The sequence below is a fragment of the Eptatretus burgeri genome, chromosome 15, assembly GCF_056783735.1.
Source record: "Eptatretus burgeri isolate ZD-2024b chromosome 15, Ebu_testis_v1, whole genome shotgun sequence".
In the NCBI taxonomy this organism is placed as follows: Eukaryota; Metazoa; Chordata; class Myxini; order Myxiniformes; family Myxinidae; genus Eptatretus; species Eptatretus burgeri.
The window spans coordinates 45,612,044-45,625,991 of record NC_140975.1 but is presented as its reverse complement, the minus strand read 5'-3'; the positions used below and the strand labels follow the sequence as shown (position 1 = coordinate 45,625,991).

The following is a 13,948-nucleotide window of genomic DNA, read 5'->3' as shown; positions in this document are numbered from 1 at the left end:
TCCCATGTGAATGAATAAGATAAGAGAGAGCCGTGTCTATCCCTTGTTCCCTTGTGAATGAATAAGATAAGAGAGAGCCGTGTCTGTCCCGTGTTCCAATGTAACTGAATTAGATAAGAGAGAGCCGTGTCTGTCCCGTGTTCCCGTGTGAATGAACGAGATTAGATAGAGCCGTGTCTGTCCCGTGTTCCCGTGTCACATGAATTAGATAAGAGAGAGCCGTGTCTGTCCCGTGTCACATGAATTAGATAAGAGAGAGCCGTGTCTGTCCTGTGTTCCCATGTGAATGAATAAGATAAGAGAGAGCCGTGTCTGTCCCATGTTCCCGTGTGAATGAATAAGATAAGAGAGAGCCGTGTCTGTCCCGTGTTCCCGTGTGAATGAATAAGATAAGAGAGAGCCGTGTCTGTCCTGTGTTCCCGTGTGAATGAATTGGATAAGAGAGAATCGTGTCTGTCCCGTGTTCCCGTGTGAATGAATAAGATAAGAGAGAGCCGTGTCTGTCCCATGTTCCCGTGTGAATGAATAAGATAAGAGAGAATCGTGTCTGTCCCGTGTTCCCATGTGAATGAATAAGATAAGAGAGAGCCGTGTCTGTCCTGTGTTCCCATGTGAATGAATAAGATAAGAGAGAGCCGTGTCTGTCCCATGTTCCCGTGTGAATGAATAAGATAAGAGAGAGCCGTGTCTGTCCCGTGTTCCCGTGTGAATGAATAAGATAAGAGAGAGCCATGTCTGTCCCATGTTCCCATGTGAATGAATAAGATAAGAGAGAGCCGTGTCTGTCCCATGTTCCCGTGTGAATGAATAAGATAAGAGAGAATCGTGTCTGTCCCGTGTTCCCGTGTGAATGAATAAGATAAGAGAGAGCCGTGTCTGTCCCGTGTTCCCATGTGAATGAATAAGATAAGAGAGAGCCGTGTCTGTTCCGTGTTCCCATGTGAATGAATAAGATAAGAGAGAGCCGTGTCTGTCCCATGTTCCCGTGTGAATGAATAAGATAAGAGAGAATCGTGTCTGTCCCGTGTTCCCATGTGAATGAATAAGATAAGAGAGAGCCGTGTCTGTCCCGTGTTCCCATGTGAATGAATAAGATAAGAGAGAGCCGTGTCTGTCCCATGTTCCCGTGTGAATGAATAAGATAAGAGAGAGCCGTGTCTGTCCCATGTTCCCGTGTGAATGAATAAGATAAGAGAGAATCGTGTCTGTCCCGTGTTCCCATGTGAATGAATAAGATAAGAGAGAGCCGTGTCTGTCCCGTGTTCCCATGTGAATGAATAAGATAAGAGAGAGCCGTGTCTGTCCCATGTTCCCGTGTGAATGAATAAGATAAGAGAGAGCCGTGTCTGTTCCGTGTTCCCATGTGAATGAATAAGATAAGAGAGAGCCGTGTCTGTCCCATGTTCCCGTGTGAATGAATAAGATAAGAGAGAATCGTGTCTGTCCCGTGTTCCCATGTGAATGAATAAGATAAGAGAGAGCCGTGTCTGTCCCGTGTTCCCATGTGAATGAATAAGATAAGAGAGAGCCGTGTCTGTCCCATGTTCCCGTGTGAATGAATAAGATAAGAGAGAGCCGTGTCTGTCCCATGTTCCCGTGTGAATGAATAAGATAAGAGAGAATCGTGTCTGTCCCGTGTTCCCATGTGAATGAATAAGATAAGAGAGAGCCGTGTCTGTCCCGTGTTCCCATGTGAATGAATAAGATAAGAGAGAGCCGTGTCTGTCCCATGTTCCCATGTGAATGAATAAGATAAGAGAGAGCCGTGTCTGTCCCGTGTTCCCATGGTGTGGTACCTGAAAAAGAATACGACCTGGAAATGGTAAAACACTGAATGTTGTACTCGGTGTAAAAATCGACGGATTTGAATATAAAATGTTTGCCTCCTCAGAGGTTATGACGTGTTTTGGGTGTGGAGCTCATGGGCACGTGAAGAGTGTTTGTCCCAATGTGGTTACACCGCAGGAAAGTGAACATGCGGTGAGGGACGATTCTTCCTCACCACAAACTAATGGGGAGAAGATGAATCGGGAGCCCTGCCCCCCACCGGCTGAGGTGTTCGACGAATTGGACTCGTCCATCCCGACCGGCGTTGGAGAGAGGGTGTGTAATCGTGACGTAATTAATCCACCCCCACCAAACGAGGAAGTGAAAGTGGTTGCTTCCTCTCCTTTACCATCGACTGTACGTGACAGTGTGGACGATATGGAGGTATCTGTTACGGATACCAGGAAAAAAGGCCAAAAACGGTCAAATGTTGATGCCTTTGATGCTAAGGAGCAGAATAAGGTCCAGATCGTGTCAGGCTCAGTGGACCTCCAAGGGACGTCTGACATTGGAAACCCCTTGGTGGTACCGGAGTCGTGTGCGGATGTGGAGACTTCACTTGCTCCACTGGCCGACTCCGAGCGGGACACAGAGAACAGTGAGGTATCTCAGGATGTTTTAAGTGTTTGTCCTGTTAGCCAAACTTGTTCAGACGAGTTAACAGCTATGTCTGTCTGAGAGTGATGGAGAAATAGATAAAGGGGAAAATCCCTGTGAGTTAAATGTCCACCCCTCCCTCACAGATGATGATTTAAGGGTTGTAGAGGGGAAGGACATGGACAAGGTAAATTCGGAGGGGTCCGTAAACAGAGCAGAACTTTCTGTTGAGCCAAAAGTAAGTGTTCCACAAGTAATAGGAGAGGCCAAAGATGAAGCACTTGATTCAGATGAAACCTCTTCGACCCCACATTTTAGTGCTTTAAGCTCTCAATAGGATGAAGGGGGAAACGACACAACCTTAGTGTCTCAAGAAAATGTGATTAAATTCCTGCATGAGACATTCAGGAAAAGATGCGTCAAAATCAAAGATTACTTCGCGAATTTACACGATTTCATTAAAACTGCAAGGAGTACTATTCGTGAACCTTATCAGGTTAACACGTCAGATCCTCAATTCCAAAGGTTAAGGAAATGTGTTACTCGGGCTGGTAAAGAGCTTCAAGAATAACCAACAGAATGGAGATAAAAATAGCATCCCTGAACATCAATGGAGGCCACAGTTGTGTGCGTCGCCTCCAGGTATTTCAGCTCTTCCAAAATGAAAATATTGATGTGCTAATGCTACAGGAGACGCATGCAAATCGGTCTTCTGAGGATGAGTGGTGTAAAATCCTTAAAGGTTGTCTCTTTTTCTCGAGTGCGCTTGTTGAGGCCAAGGCTGGTGTGGCAATAGTGTTGCATCCTCGACTCCAGCCTTCGGAGATAACTTGTAAGGAAATTTGCAAAGGTTACTTACTGTCTGTGCAATTTGTCAGTATTAACCTAAAGATTTGCATGACAAATGTTTACTGTCCTTGTGCTAACTCTGAAAGAGATGCCTTTCTGTACAAGTTGGCAGAGTTTGTAAGCACCATTGACTTGACCATATTGTTGTGTCTGGGGGGTGACTACAATGCAGCCTCAACCCACAACTTGATCAGAACACTTGTGAGCCTCATCCACCCAGTGCAAGGCCTTTGGCACAGCTCGTCAAAAAAGTTTAAACTGGTGGATGTGTGGTGGGTACAAAACGGTAATATCCGTCGGTATACATGGGTTTGTGCATCAAGAAATGTTTTGACGATGGCTCGCCTCGACATATTTTATGTAAATCATGAAATGGTAAACATTGTTAAGAACTCTTATATAAGGCCGTCTGGTTTTTCCGATCATCACATGATTGTTATGGTGTGTGGCTTTCCTCATCATGTCTGTGGAAGTGCATATTGGACTTTTAATTTGAAACTTTTACAAAGTGCACATTTTATAGAAGCTTTTAAAATGGTTTGGGAAAAATGCGAGTCACAAAAGGGTTCATATTTGAACTTAAGACAATGGTGGGACTGCACAAAGTCCCAAATCAAATGTTTTTGCCAACAATACTGCTCTTACAGCACATGCAACACTTGGTGTGATATCTGCTTTAAAAAAGGATATAATTATCTGAGCAGAAAGCTGGATTGTCTTGCGTGAATGTCCAGCAGTTGTAGGAGAAATGGACCCTTATGGCTGAAATGGTGAAAGAGCGGGCGGCCGGTGCTTTCGTCTGACTGCGGAACGAAAAAATCCAACTTGACACACCAAACAAAGGGTTCTTCAATTTGGAAAATAATGGTCAAGACCTCTCAACAAATCCATGCTTTGCGCTCTTCTGGTGGTGATTTGTTGACCTCCCAGAGTAATATCAAGCTTGAACTACAAGACTATTTTTCTAAACTCTTCGCAATAAGAACTGTGAATGAGAACAAGAATGCGATGCTTGAACAGCTCCCTTCTCTGTCTGAAGACCAACAACAATTGCTTGAGTCTGGCATTTCTCTTGGAGAACTTACTGCTGCGCTCAAGGATAGCAAGGATGGGAAAGCCCCTGGACGAGACGGCCTTCCGGCTGAATTTTATAAGGCTTTCTGGGACATTCTTGGCCCTACTCTTGAGAACTTTCAGGAGAGTGTTGAACAAGGTGAATTGCCATTGAGCTGCCGGAGGGCAGTTTTGTGTCTCCTTCCGAAGAAAGGAAACCTGCATGAGACCACAAATTGACGGCCTGTGTCACTCCTCAACACGGACTATAAAATATTGTCAAAAGCACTTGCAACCCGTCTAAAGGAAGTCATCTCTTTCTTGATTGGCACTGATCAATCATACTGTGTTCCAGACGTTTCATATACGATAATTTTTTTTTGGTGAGAGACTTGATCAATCTCGGTCGAACTACATCTCCTGGTTTTGGTTTATTACTTTTAGATCAAGAAAAAGCTTTTGACAGTGTTAACCATTTTTTTTGTTTGATGTATTAAGGAGAACAGGGTTTGGGGGAAAATTCATTGCTTATGTCAAGTTATTGTACAAAAATGCATCTTGTCTGCTGAAGGTTAATAATAGTCTTTGTCACCCTTTCCCCTTTCAGCGAGGCATCCGTCAGGGCTGTGCGCTATCAGGCATGCTCTACAATGTATCCGTTGAACCTTTATTAGTTTTACTCTCTCTTCTCTCTCTCTCTCTCTCTCTCTCTCTCTCTCTCTCTCTCTCTCTGAGAGTGCTCACATTTCTAAAACCAGTCTGTACAGATGTTTAAAAGCCTCTCAGGTGGCCACAGGCTATTACAAATCAATTCAATTGAGTGATGGATTTGTCACGAGTTTTATAAACATTCAAGACACTTGGATCGTCAGATTCTGAGTGAGTTCGACATTTCATATGAAACCCCCTCTGGCAATCTCCTCAGCCTAACGTTCTAGTTATTAAGTACTGTACTTCACAAAATGAAGCATAAACTCACGTCCGTCACAAGATGCTGCAAATGTTTGAAATTATATTCCTCAAAACATTCATTGCCTTTTACGTCCTTGCGTTATCATCTCGTTCGTCCCAAAAACTCCTTTTAAATAAAACAAAACAAATATAACCTCAAGTTATTTTCCTCCCGGCTTGACCAATTGTTATAATCGTCATCACACTCAACAAACGAGTATTAAACGACGCCCACGCGAATTCTTGTCGCGGAGGAACTTGAGGAACCTGAAAACCCACCTGCTCGTCACATCGACCACATATCGGAGTCGGCGTCTCAAAACGCACTTCGATTTGAAATCGACGCCGACATTCTAAACAAGATGCCGTACGTCTTGGTTTCCACGATATTTAATGACGTGAGTTCCTCTTCATGATCAAGTTTGTTTAACATGTATTTTTGGGTTTGTTCTCTCGACGTGTGGAGTTTCATCGTTTTGATGACACCTAATTCCCATTATTGGGAAAGGTTACCTCGATTCAAACACTCAGTGACTGAGCAAATTTTCTACGGACAAATTTAATACTCCTACATGGAGTTGTGTACGAATCGTCGTTACATTAATTGTTCTCCGAGGTAAGAAATTGTATTGATCATATTGAGTACTGTACTAGCGAGGAACCTACCTGTAATTCCCGCACTTATACGACGTCTTGTACTGAGAAAAGCGTTGCCAGGTCTGATTTTATCATCTGGCCAAGTTAAGGACGGGTGGAGTGTGACTGCTGAGGTTATACAACACCTGTATGAAGTACATGTACAAGGTAATTCAGATTCAGGACCAAGAAATTCATTACGCATATACCTAATATGTGTGGGGCCAAATAAACAAGGCCAAAGGCCCTTCTTACAAAAAAAAATTGTGAGTTTTTTATGCCATCATGAATCTTACAAAGGGGGGACACCGCAGGCTTAATTTCTGAAGACAAGACAGTAGGCTTAACTTTATTGATTTGTAATCCATACATGTTTTAGTAGTTTAAGCCAAAAAACAAAAACTTTTAAGTGTTTAAATTTAAGCCAAAAACTACAAATGATGTTATTTCAAAAAGTTGTGGACGAGTTATGACAAAACTAGGTGAATGAATTGCTTAGTTGACAAGAACGAGCCGATTTAGGTCAGGTCAGGTATTGGGAGCATGCGCCGGAGCAGCGCGTCGCTGCGTCCACTTTCCACCGGTACTCCAGGGGCCTCCGTCTGGCCATCCCCCAGGCAGATGCCTGGCCCATCCCCATTTCCTTGAGATACTGATCAACCTGCTACAACCACGAGGCACGGAGTCGGCACATTGGACTCCTCCACTCACGAGACTCCCTCGCAGAGAGAATCTGGTGAGCAGGATCAGCGCCAGGAAAATGAACCGCATGTCCATACAGCCACAGCTGACGCTCACAGACTATGCAGGTAAAAAATCTCATTTGAGTCTCTCTCAGCAACCGCTCGTTGGACACAAACACCAGCAACAGTCAAGGATTCTTCAAAGAGACCTGGTACCAAAGGAATTAAGTCTCTGTCTCAGATCCCTGGTCAGAGTCCAAGTGTCACATCCGCAGAGCAAGACTGGAAGCACCAAGGACCTGAAGATTCAGACTTTCGTCCTCCTGCAGAGGCACCGGCAGCGCCACACCCCATGAACCAGTGAATCCATGACTCCCTAAGCCCAACCCAGACGTCTATTGATCTCTGGCTCACTGCCAGCAGAGACATGAATATCACTGCCAAGGTAAGTGAATCTCTCTATGACCTCAACATCCTCAATACAAACATGCACAGACAGGACAGCACCATCCAAGATGTCATTGAAAGCCTGGATCTTAGTTTTGACCAAGGAAACCCGTAATCACAGCGGCTATGACTCCTCATACAGCACCTCGAGGGCCCTAAAAAGGATATCGGGAGTCTCCGCAAAGATGACTGCATCACCGACGAAATGAAGGCCAGAGATCTTGACATTCCCAAACGATGCACCTCAGATTGATCTCTCCGACATCCTCCCCAGAATTTAGGCCGTACAAGTGCTGAAAAGTGTGGGTGCCAGTATACACCCCTGACGAACTCCAGTAACAACTGGAAATAAGTTAGAGATGGTACCACCACATCTCACAGCACTCTCAGTACCAGAATAGAGTTCAAATATAAGATCGATCAGTTTTGGTGGCACCTCACGAAGACCAAGAATCCTTCAGAGGGCATCCAGATTCACTGAATCAAACGCTTTACAGAGATCAACATGGGCTGCAAGCAGCCCCTGCCAAAACTCTCATCTGTGTTCGGTGAGGACCCGAAAAGCAAGGATATGGTCAATCGTTGACTTATTTGGTGTAAAGCCTGACTGCTCTGGATGCTGGTGCTCAAGCAGATGGTGGCGAATCCTATCAATAATTATCCGAGCAAAGACCTTGCCCGGTAATGAGAGCAGCGTCACCCCTCAGTAGTTGTTGCTATCTTGGTGATCACCCTTCCCTTTCCAGAGAGGGACAACAAGGCCACTCTTCTATTCAGTTGGGATGATGCCTGTGTTCCAGGCAGAGCACAGAACTGCATGCAATGACACGAGTACAGCATTTCCACCAGCCTTGAGAAGTTCAGCATGGATGCCACAGATCCCTGGAGTTTAACTCCATTTCAACCGGTTCACCGCAGTCTGCACTTCCACAAACGAAGGTGGACAACAGTTAACTGGAGGGTCAGCAATAGGGATCGTAACACCCCTGGCATCCAACTTGACAGCTGGTGGATCAGCCTGGTACAGCCGCTCAAAGTAACTGGCCCAGCGGGCCTTCACTTCGGACACCTGGAATAAGTCAGAGACCCCCCAAATCTCCACTCAGCCTGTTCGCAAACTCCTCAGCTGCCATGTCATCCTTGAATTTGCCAACATCCAGCCGAGGCTGGGATGGTACCATTCTCCTGGATTTAAGCTGCAACTTCAGAGTTGCTCCAACAAGCCTATGGTAAGCATTGAGGTACTGAGCACTCTGGTGGACCCTGCAGTTCTGGATCATCCTCCAGCAACCATCAACAACACATGGTGAATCTCCTTTGCCATACCACCAGCATTGGAATATCAAGTCCAGCGATGAGTCTGTTGGAGCTGAAACAATGAACCAGCCACTTCTTGCAAAGTCAAGGAACTTTGTGCTATTCTGGTTCACAGTTCCAGACCCGTGGGGCTCAACACATTTCTCAGAACCATCCCTATCAGTTTCAGTTGATGCATTGAAATCCCACAAAACTGTAAGAGTATCTCGCCTGGGGCACTGATCAACCACAGAATCGAGCATGGCATAGAATGCGTCCTTCACGGTGAGATCACTCGCCTCAGTCAGAGCATAAACAGAGACCAGGGAAATGACGCTCAAGGAATGATGACTCCTTAGTCTCATAATACGCTCGTTGACCGGTGTTACCTCAATTATCATTGGAGTCAGCTTATTGGACACAGCCATAGCAACTTCTTGGGCATGGTCACCATCAGAGCGACCAGTCCAATCGTCCGTGTAACCACCCGCCAATATCTCGCCGCAATGCGGTCTCCGAACCTCAGAGAGAGCTGCAATACCGATGTCCAATCGCTTGAGCTCAGATGATAACAGAGACAGGTGATCATCCTCTCTTGGATATTCCAGGCATTCACCCGAAGGGACCGCCTCAGGTTAACCCAAGGAGTCCACCGTCTGGTGGACGACACCTCAGCACCACCCTGACACACACTACCACGGTCTGACCCGGGAATGTTACCCCGTGGTTTCCCTCCTATCATCAATGATTGGGGGGCCCGAAGGCTTTGCCCCAATCCCGTCATCTGGTGAGCTGCCCTGCGAAGGGCAGCTGCACAGGAGATACTCCCACGGAGTGGGTTTTCAGATTTTTTACATCACACCCCTCTGGGTTAAACGTCAAGGTCTTACACCCGAGGAGTACGAAACCACCATTTAGGTTTTTCTCGCAAAGTTTCCGAGCTTTATCTCGGACCTGGCTGGGACTCTTGGAATGAAATTTTGCATCAATAATGGGAATATATAGTACGTGGAGTAGACGTAAATATTTTGACTTTGACCTAATTTAAATTTAAAGGACCTTGACCTAATTTTTATTCAAAAATGTATTGGGCCCGATATGTTCTTGTGGATCAGGCATTGCATGGCGGTGGTATGCGCTCCACCGAGTGCCCTTCGAGTTTTTCTTTGATTTTCATGATATTGAGTTTTATGGATAGATTGTAGATTGGGACATATTTTATTTATTTACACTCTATCCCTAAATATTGAAGATCAAGGTCATATGGTTGTCCAAAAAAATATGGCCATCATTGGATCACCAAGGACGTGGGCGGGCGGTGATCCAAGGGTAAGTATACAAAATATGGCCAAGGGTAAGTCACGGGCGATCGCCAAGGATAAGCCTCTCCTGGTCGGTGGAGGCTTACCGTTCGCGATCACTTTGTGAGTGCAGATATCTCGTTTTGTGTGCTCCTTCCATATCTGTCACCATTTATTCTAAAAGGTTCCTGCTGCCATAGAATAATGTTTTTTAAATACTACCATTAAAACCACGACCCAAAGTTCCAAGTCCTACAATAAAGGCATTTTAATGATGAAATGGACATGACGTTTTACAATTTTGAATTTTTTGTTCCAACTAAATATATTACTAGCTTTCCAATGGTACCATTCATATTATTGTACGACAGCAGGAACCCTTTAGATTTTACCCTAAAGCGTGACACACGGACAGATGCTGTTCTTCTTAGTAATTGAAGATGTCATGAAATAACAGTAAAGCAGATTGGTATTTTCATAATATAAATGTTTTTATTTTGTTCTTCAAGCAGCTAACATCACAATTATTATGGTTTTAATTTGTTTTCAGGAAAATTCCCCCACGGTAGTTGGAGACTCCTCATCAGATCCAGCATTGATGCGAATTTTGGATGCAGAGAAAGTCAAAGAGTACAGAAAGAGGCTGTAAGTCTAAAATTTTGTACATTTATTTTTCATTGTTAATGTTATTCCAGACTGTCTCGGCAATGACAACTTCATGAAAAAGAATCGACACACACACACACACACACACACACACACACACACACACACACACACACACACACACACACACACACACACACACACACACACACACACACACTGACAATGCCTTGAAGGATGACCACCATAGCTGATGATGCCATTCTGCCACAATTTAGCATACACATCTTCGTAGGAAAGAGTGAAAAAACTCACTTGTTATGAGCACTGCATGTTTGCACATACCTTTGTGCTTGTTCTTCTCTTGGTGGCATCTGAATAGCCTCTGACATTGTTCACATCGGTGCTGGAATTGTGTTCTCTCTGACAGAGATGGTTGACATGTCGAGACCATCCCTACAAACTGTTCACCACAGGCGTCTCTCTTTAGCTGTCTGGTACGGTCCCCTCATCAACCTGGAAGTTAGTCATGCAAAGTCCTTCTTTGGTACACCTGAAGTGGTCTCCAAAACCAGTCACTGACTGGGTATCCTCTGTCGTGAAAATTCCTTCCTTGGCACATCTGAACTTTTATCCACCTACAAGGTTTTCATCCATAGCTAGATGGAGTAGTGCTCTCCCCTCTGGGCTGGCACCACTGCCTCACACCTTGCTCACTTTGACACCGTGAAAACCAAGGCCTTTAAGATCATTGAAATCTCCCATGATGAAACTGAGTCTATGGGCCGATCTCTGTCTTTTACTGCCTCCTTTCTGGTATTTCTCCCTTTGTTCTTTCCGTCCTCTATTCCCCCCCACCTACCCCACAGGTTCCTGCAGGGCGCACACGGTCCACCATCAACCCCCTTCTGGTGAAACTCCCAAAACCAGAATCGCTGCTCACCTCCACTCCTTTGTTCCTCATCTTTCCCGCATGTAGAACCAATTTCCACATTATTTCCAATCTCATTCTTACCTCCAGGTATTAGAGAGCTGTTCATCACCATCTCAAATCATCCCCAAACCAGAACCATGATCTTTTCCATCCCATTAACTCCCCCAAGCTCACCTCTTTCCAAATTTCCAGTCTTTCCTTCCCGAGAGTTTGCTTTCTGTATCCGCCTTGTCCACCCCATCCCTTATTTGTCCAAGTCTCCCTCTATTTTGTCCCTCAACCCTGCTGTTGGTGTGCTTACCCCTTCTCTTTCTGCTGTTCATTTTGTTCTGTTACATCCAAATCCATTCTATGCTTCAGGCTCCTCCATGAGCCTCGACTTTGTGTACAAAAAAGGAGAAATTGTAACCAGGCTAACCAGCCAACTAAAAGGTATATAAAAAGCTGTAGAAATTAGATAAGAGAAACAAAAAATTCCAAAAGTAAATCTCAGCAGCAACAATGCAGCGTACTGTATGTAATGGAGAAAAGTCGGTCAATCCAGGAATTCGCTCAGCAAGGTGGAATTTGATTTCAGTGGCAGGGATGGGCTCGCATAAGAGGCAGAGAAAGGGATGGTGGCAGGAGGTGCTCTTGGGACTGGTACGGAGTGGTCATCACGTGAAAGAGAGCAAAGCAAAGTTCAATTCCATGCACAAAATATTTCATCAATAAATGTGTCACACTACACCTGCAGCTTAGAGGTACAACAAGAGAACAGGTTGCAAATGCCTCGTAACAATGTGCTTTCACCCCCACAAATGCATAATGTAGACAATTTTTTGTTACAATTCATAATGTTTGATGCTTTGAGATCTTCAGAGAACAGCAGATGCTTGAATCACTTTCCCACATAAGGCTGGCTTAGCTGAAATAACAAATTCAAGGCTTTAACTCCAATGCACATACTATTCCACGATGCTGGTTGGGACAACTTCCACACAATGATGTGTGTACGCGTAAACATTATGATGTTACACTTTTGTAAGGGGCTCTTGAGTGAGTGAGATTTCCTGATATCGTGCCTCTTGTGCCTTCAGGCCGGAATACCGTGTGTGGAATCATGTGCGTGTTGTGTTGGACAAGCTGGAGGAAGAGGGTTACAGTGTCATATCAATGACCACAGTGGAAAAAACCATCGTCTGGTGTCTGCACAAGCCCTATCTGACAGAAAATTTACACATGAAGGACCAGTTACCTGAAATACTGTAACAGATCCTCTTACAGCCTATGCTTGAGCCAATGTTTGCTGTTAATAATAACACCAATGTTGTAGCAGTATGGTAATGTGATTTTAAGGTTGTAGCAGTAGTTATATCGTTCCGTCAAGTCGTGTGAAACTTCTGGTGACATTCCTGATCAGATTTCTCCAAACATCCCCATCCTGCACTGCTTCTTGAAGCTCTGGTAGAGAGACGGCTTGGTTGCAGCCTTTACCCCATTCATCATGTGCATGCAAGGTTGACCTCTTCCTCTTCCTCCCTCAATCACACCTCGAATGGTTGACTTCTTCAGACTTCCGTTTTCAGCATGATGTGTCCAAAGCATGACAGTTTCTGTTTTATGATCAGTGCTATGAATGTCCGTGGTGGTCTAACTCATTCAACCACTGATTCGTTTGTTCTTGCAGTCAATGGGAATTTCAACATTAGTCTCTAAAACCACATTTCAAAACTTTCAATCTTCTTCCTTTCTTTCTTTTTCATTGTTCATGACTCATCCATACATTGCAACTGGAAATACCAGAGCATTCACCACTCTCCTGCTGCTTTGTTTTGTCACATCTTTGTCATTCCTGACATTGCCGTTCTCCCCAACGCTCACTGTCTATGAATCTCTCCTTCACAATGGTAGACTGATGTAAATAACATAACTTACACAGCTGTAACATCAAATTGGAATTGTACATTGTGATTGGCCATAATGTGGTGATTGTATCTGTTATACAAATAGCAAAAGAGAAGAACAGATAACATTCAAGTTGTGTGTACTTTGTCACAATGCAATAATTTTGCTACATTAATACATATGATGGATTTGGCCCGTTGAGGCAAAAGGGTCAATAAAGTGAACAAGAAAAATGAAAATGTCGTGAAAGAGTGAAAGAAGATTTTAAAGCATCTGCATCCAGAAATCAGCCAGGCCACCATGTAAACTACAATTAGTGTACGGCTTAGCTGGAAGGATCAATCCAAGAGGTGGTGAGGAATCTCATGATATATGACATACGGAGCTGACAAAAATGTGTGACTAATCAGAGTGTGCAATATATAAAACTAAAGTTGGAGTATCTTCTCCAAAAAGTTGCTTTGAGATCTGTCTCTCTCTCTGTGTCTCTCTGTCTCTCATCCTATTTAGAATGTTAGATAGTCTATAAAATATGTACAATATCATTACAATGTGAGCTTGCCTATAAAGTCTGTACAACAACATTTGTAAATCAGTAGTCGAATATATATATATATATATATATATATATATATATATATATATATATATATATATATATATATATATATATACACTATTTCTATTAAAATAAAAAATAAAAAAATAAACCAATGTCACCCGCAGGGTGACCCGTCTCTTGCCAAAAGGTGACCACGTGTGACTTCTTTAAGGTCACACTGAGGTGAACAGAGCTGCTATCCACCAGGAGCGACTCCTTGAGGAATATCTGCCTACGAGAGATTCCAATGAGAATCTTTCTACAGAGTAACCATGAAAAA

General features: G+C 44.0%; 1 protein-coding gene across 1 annotated transcript; it reads left to right on the top strand.

Annotated features, from left to right (window-relative positions):
* Positions 1 to 2,189: 2,189 nt before the first annotated feature.
* On the top strand, positions 2,190 to 13,526 carry LOC147012092 (uncharacterized). Its single transcript, XM_085858331.1, has 3 exons — positions 2,190 to 2,430; positions 10,191 to 10,285; positions 12,260 to 13,526. The coding sequence occupies exons 1-3, from the start codon at positions 2,206 to 2,208 to the stop codon at positions 12,429 to 12,431; spliced, it is 492 nt and encodes a 163-aa protein (XP_085714457.1). The 5' UTR covers positions 2,190 to 2,205; the 3' UTR covers positions 12,432 to 13,526.
* The last annotated feature ends 422 nt before the right edge of the window (positions 13,527 to 13,948 follow it).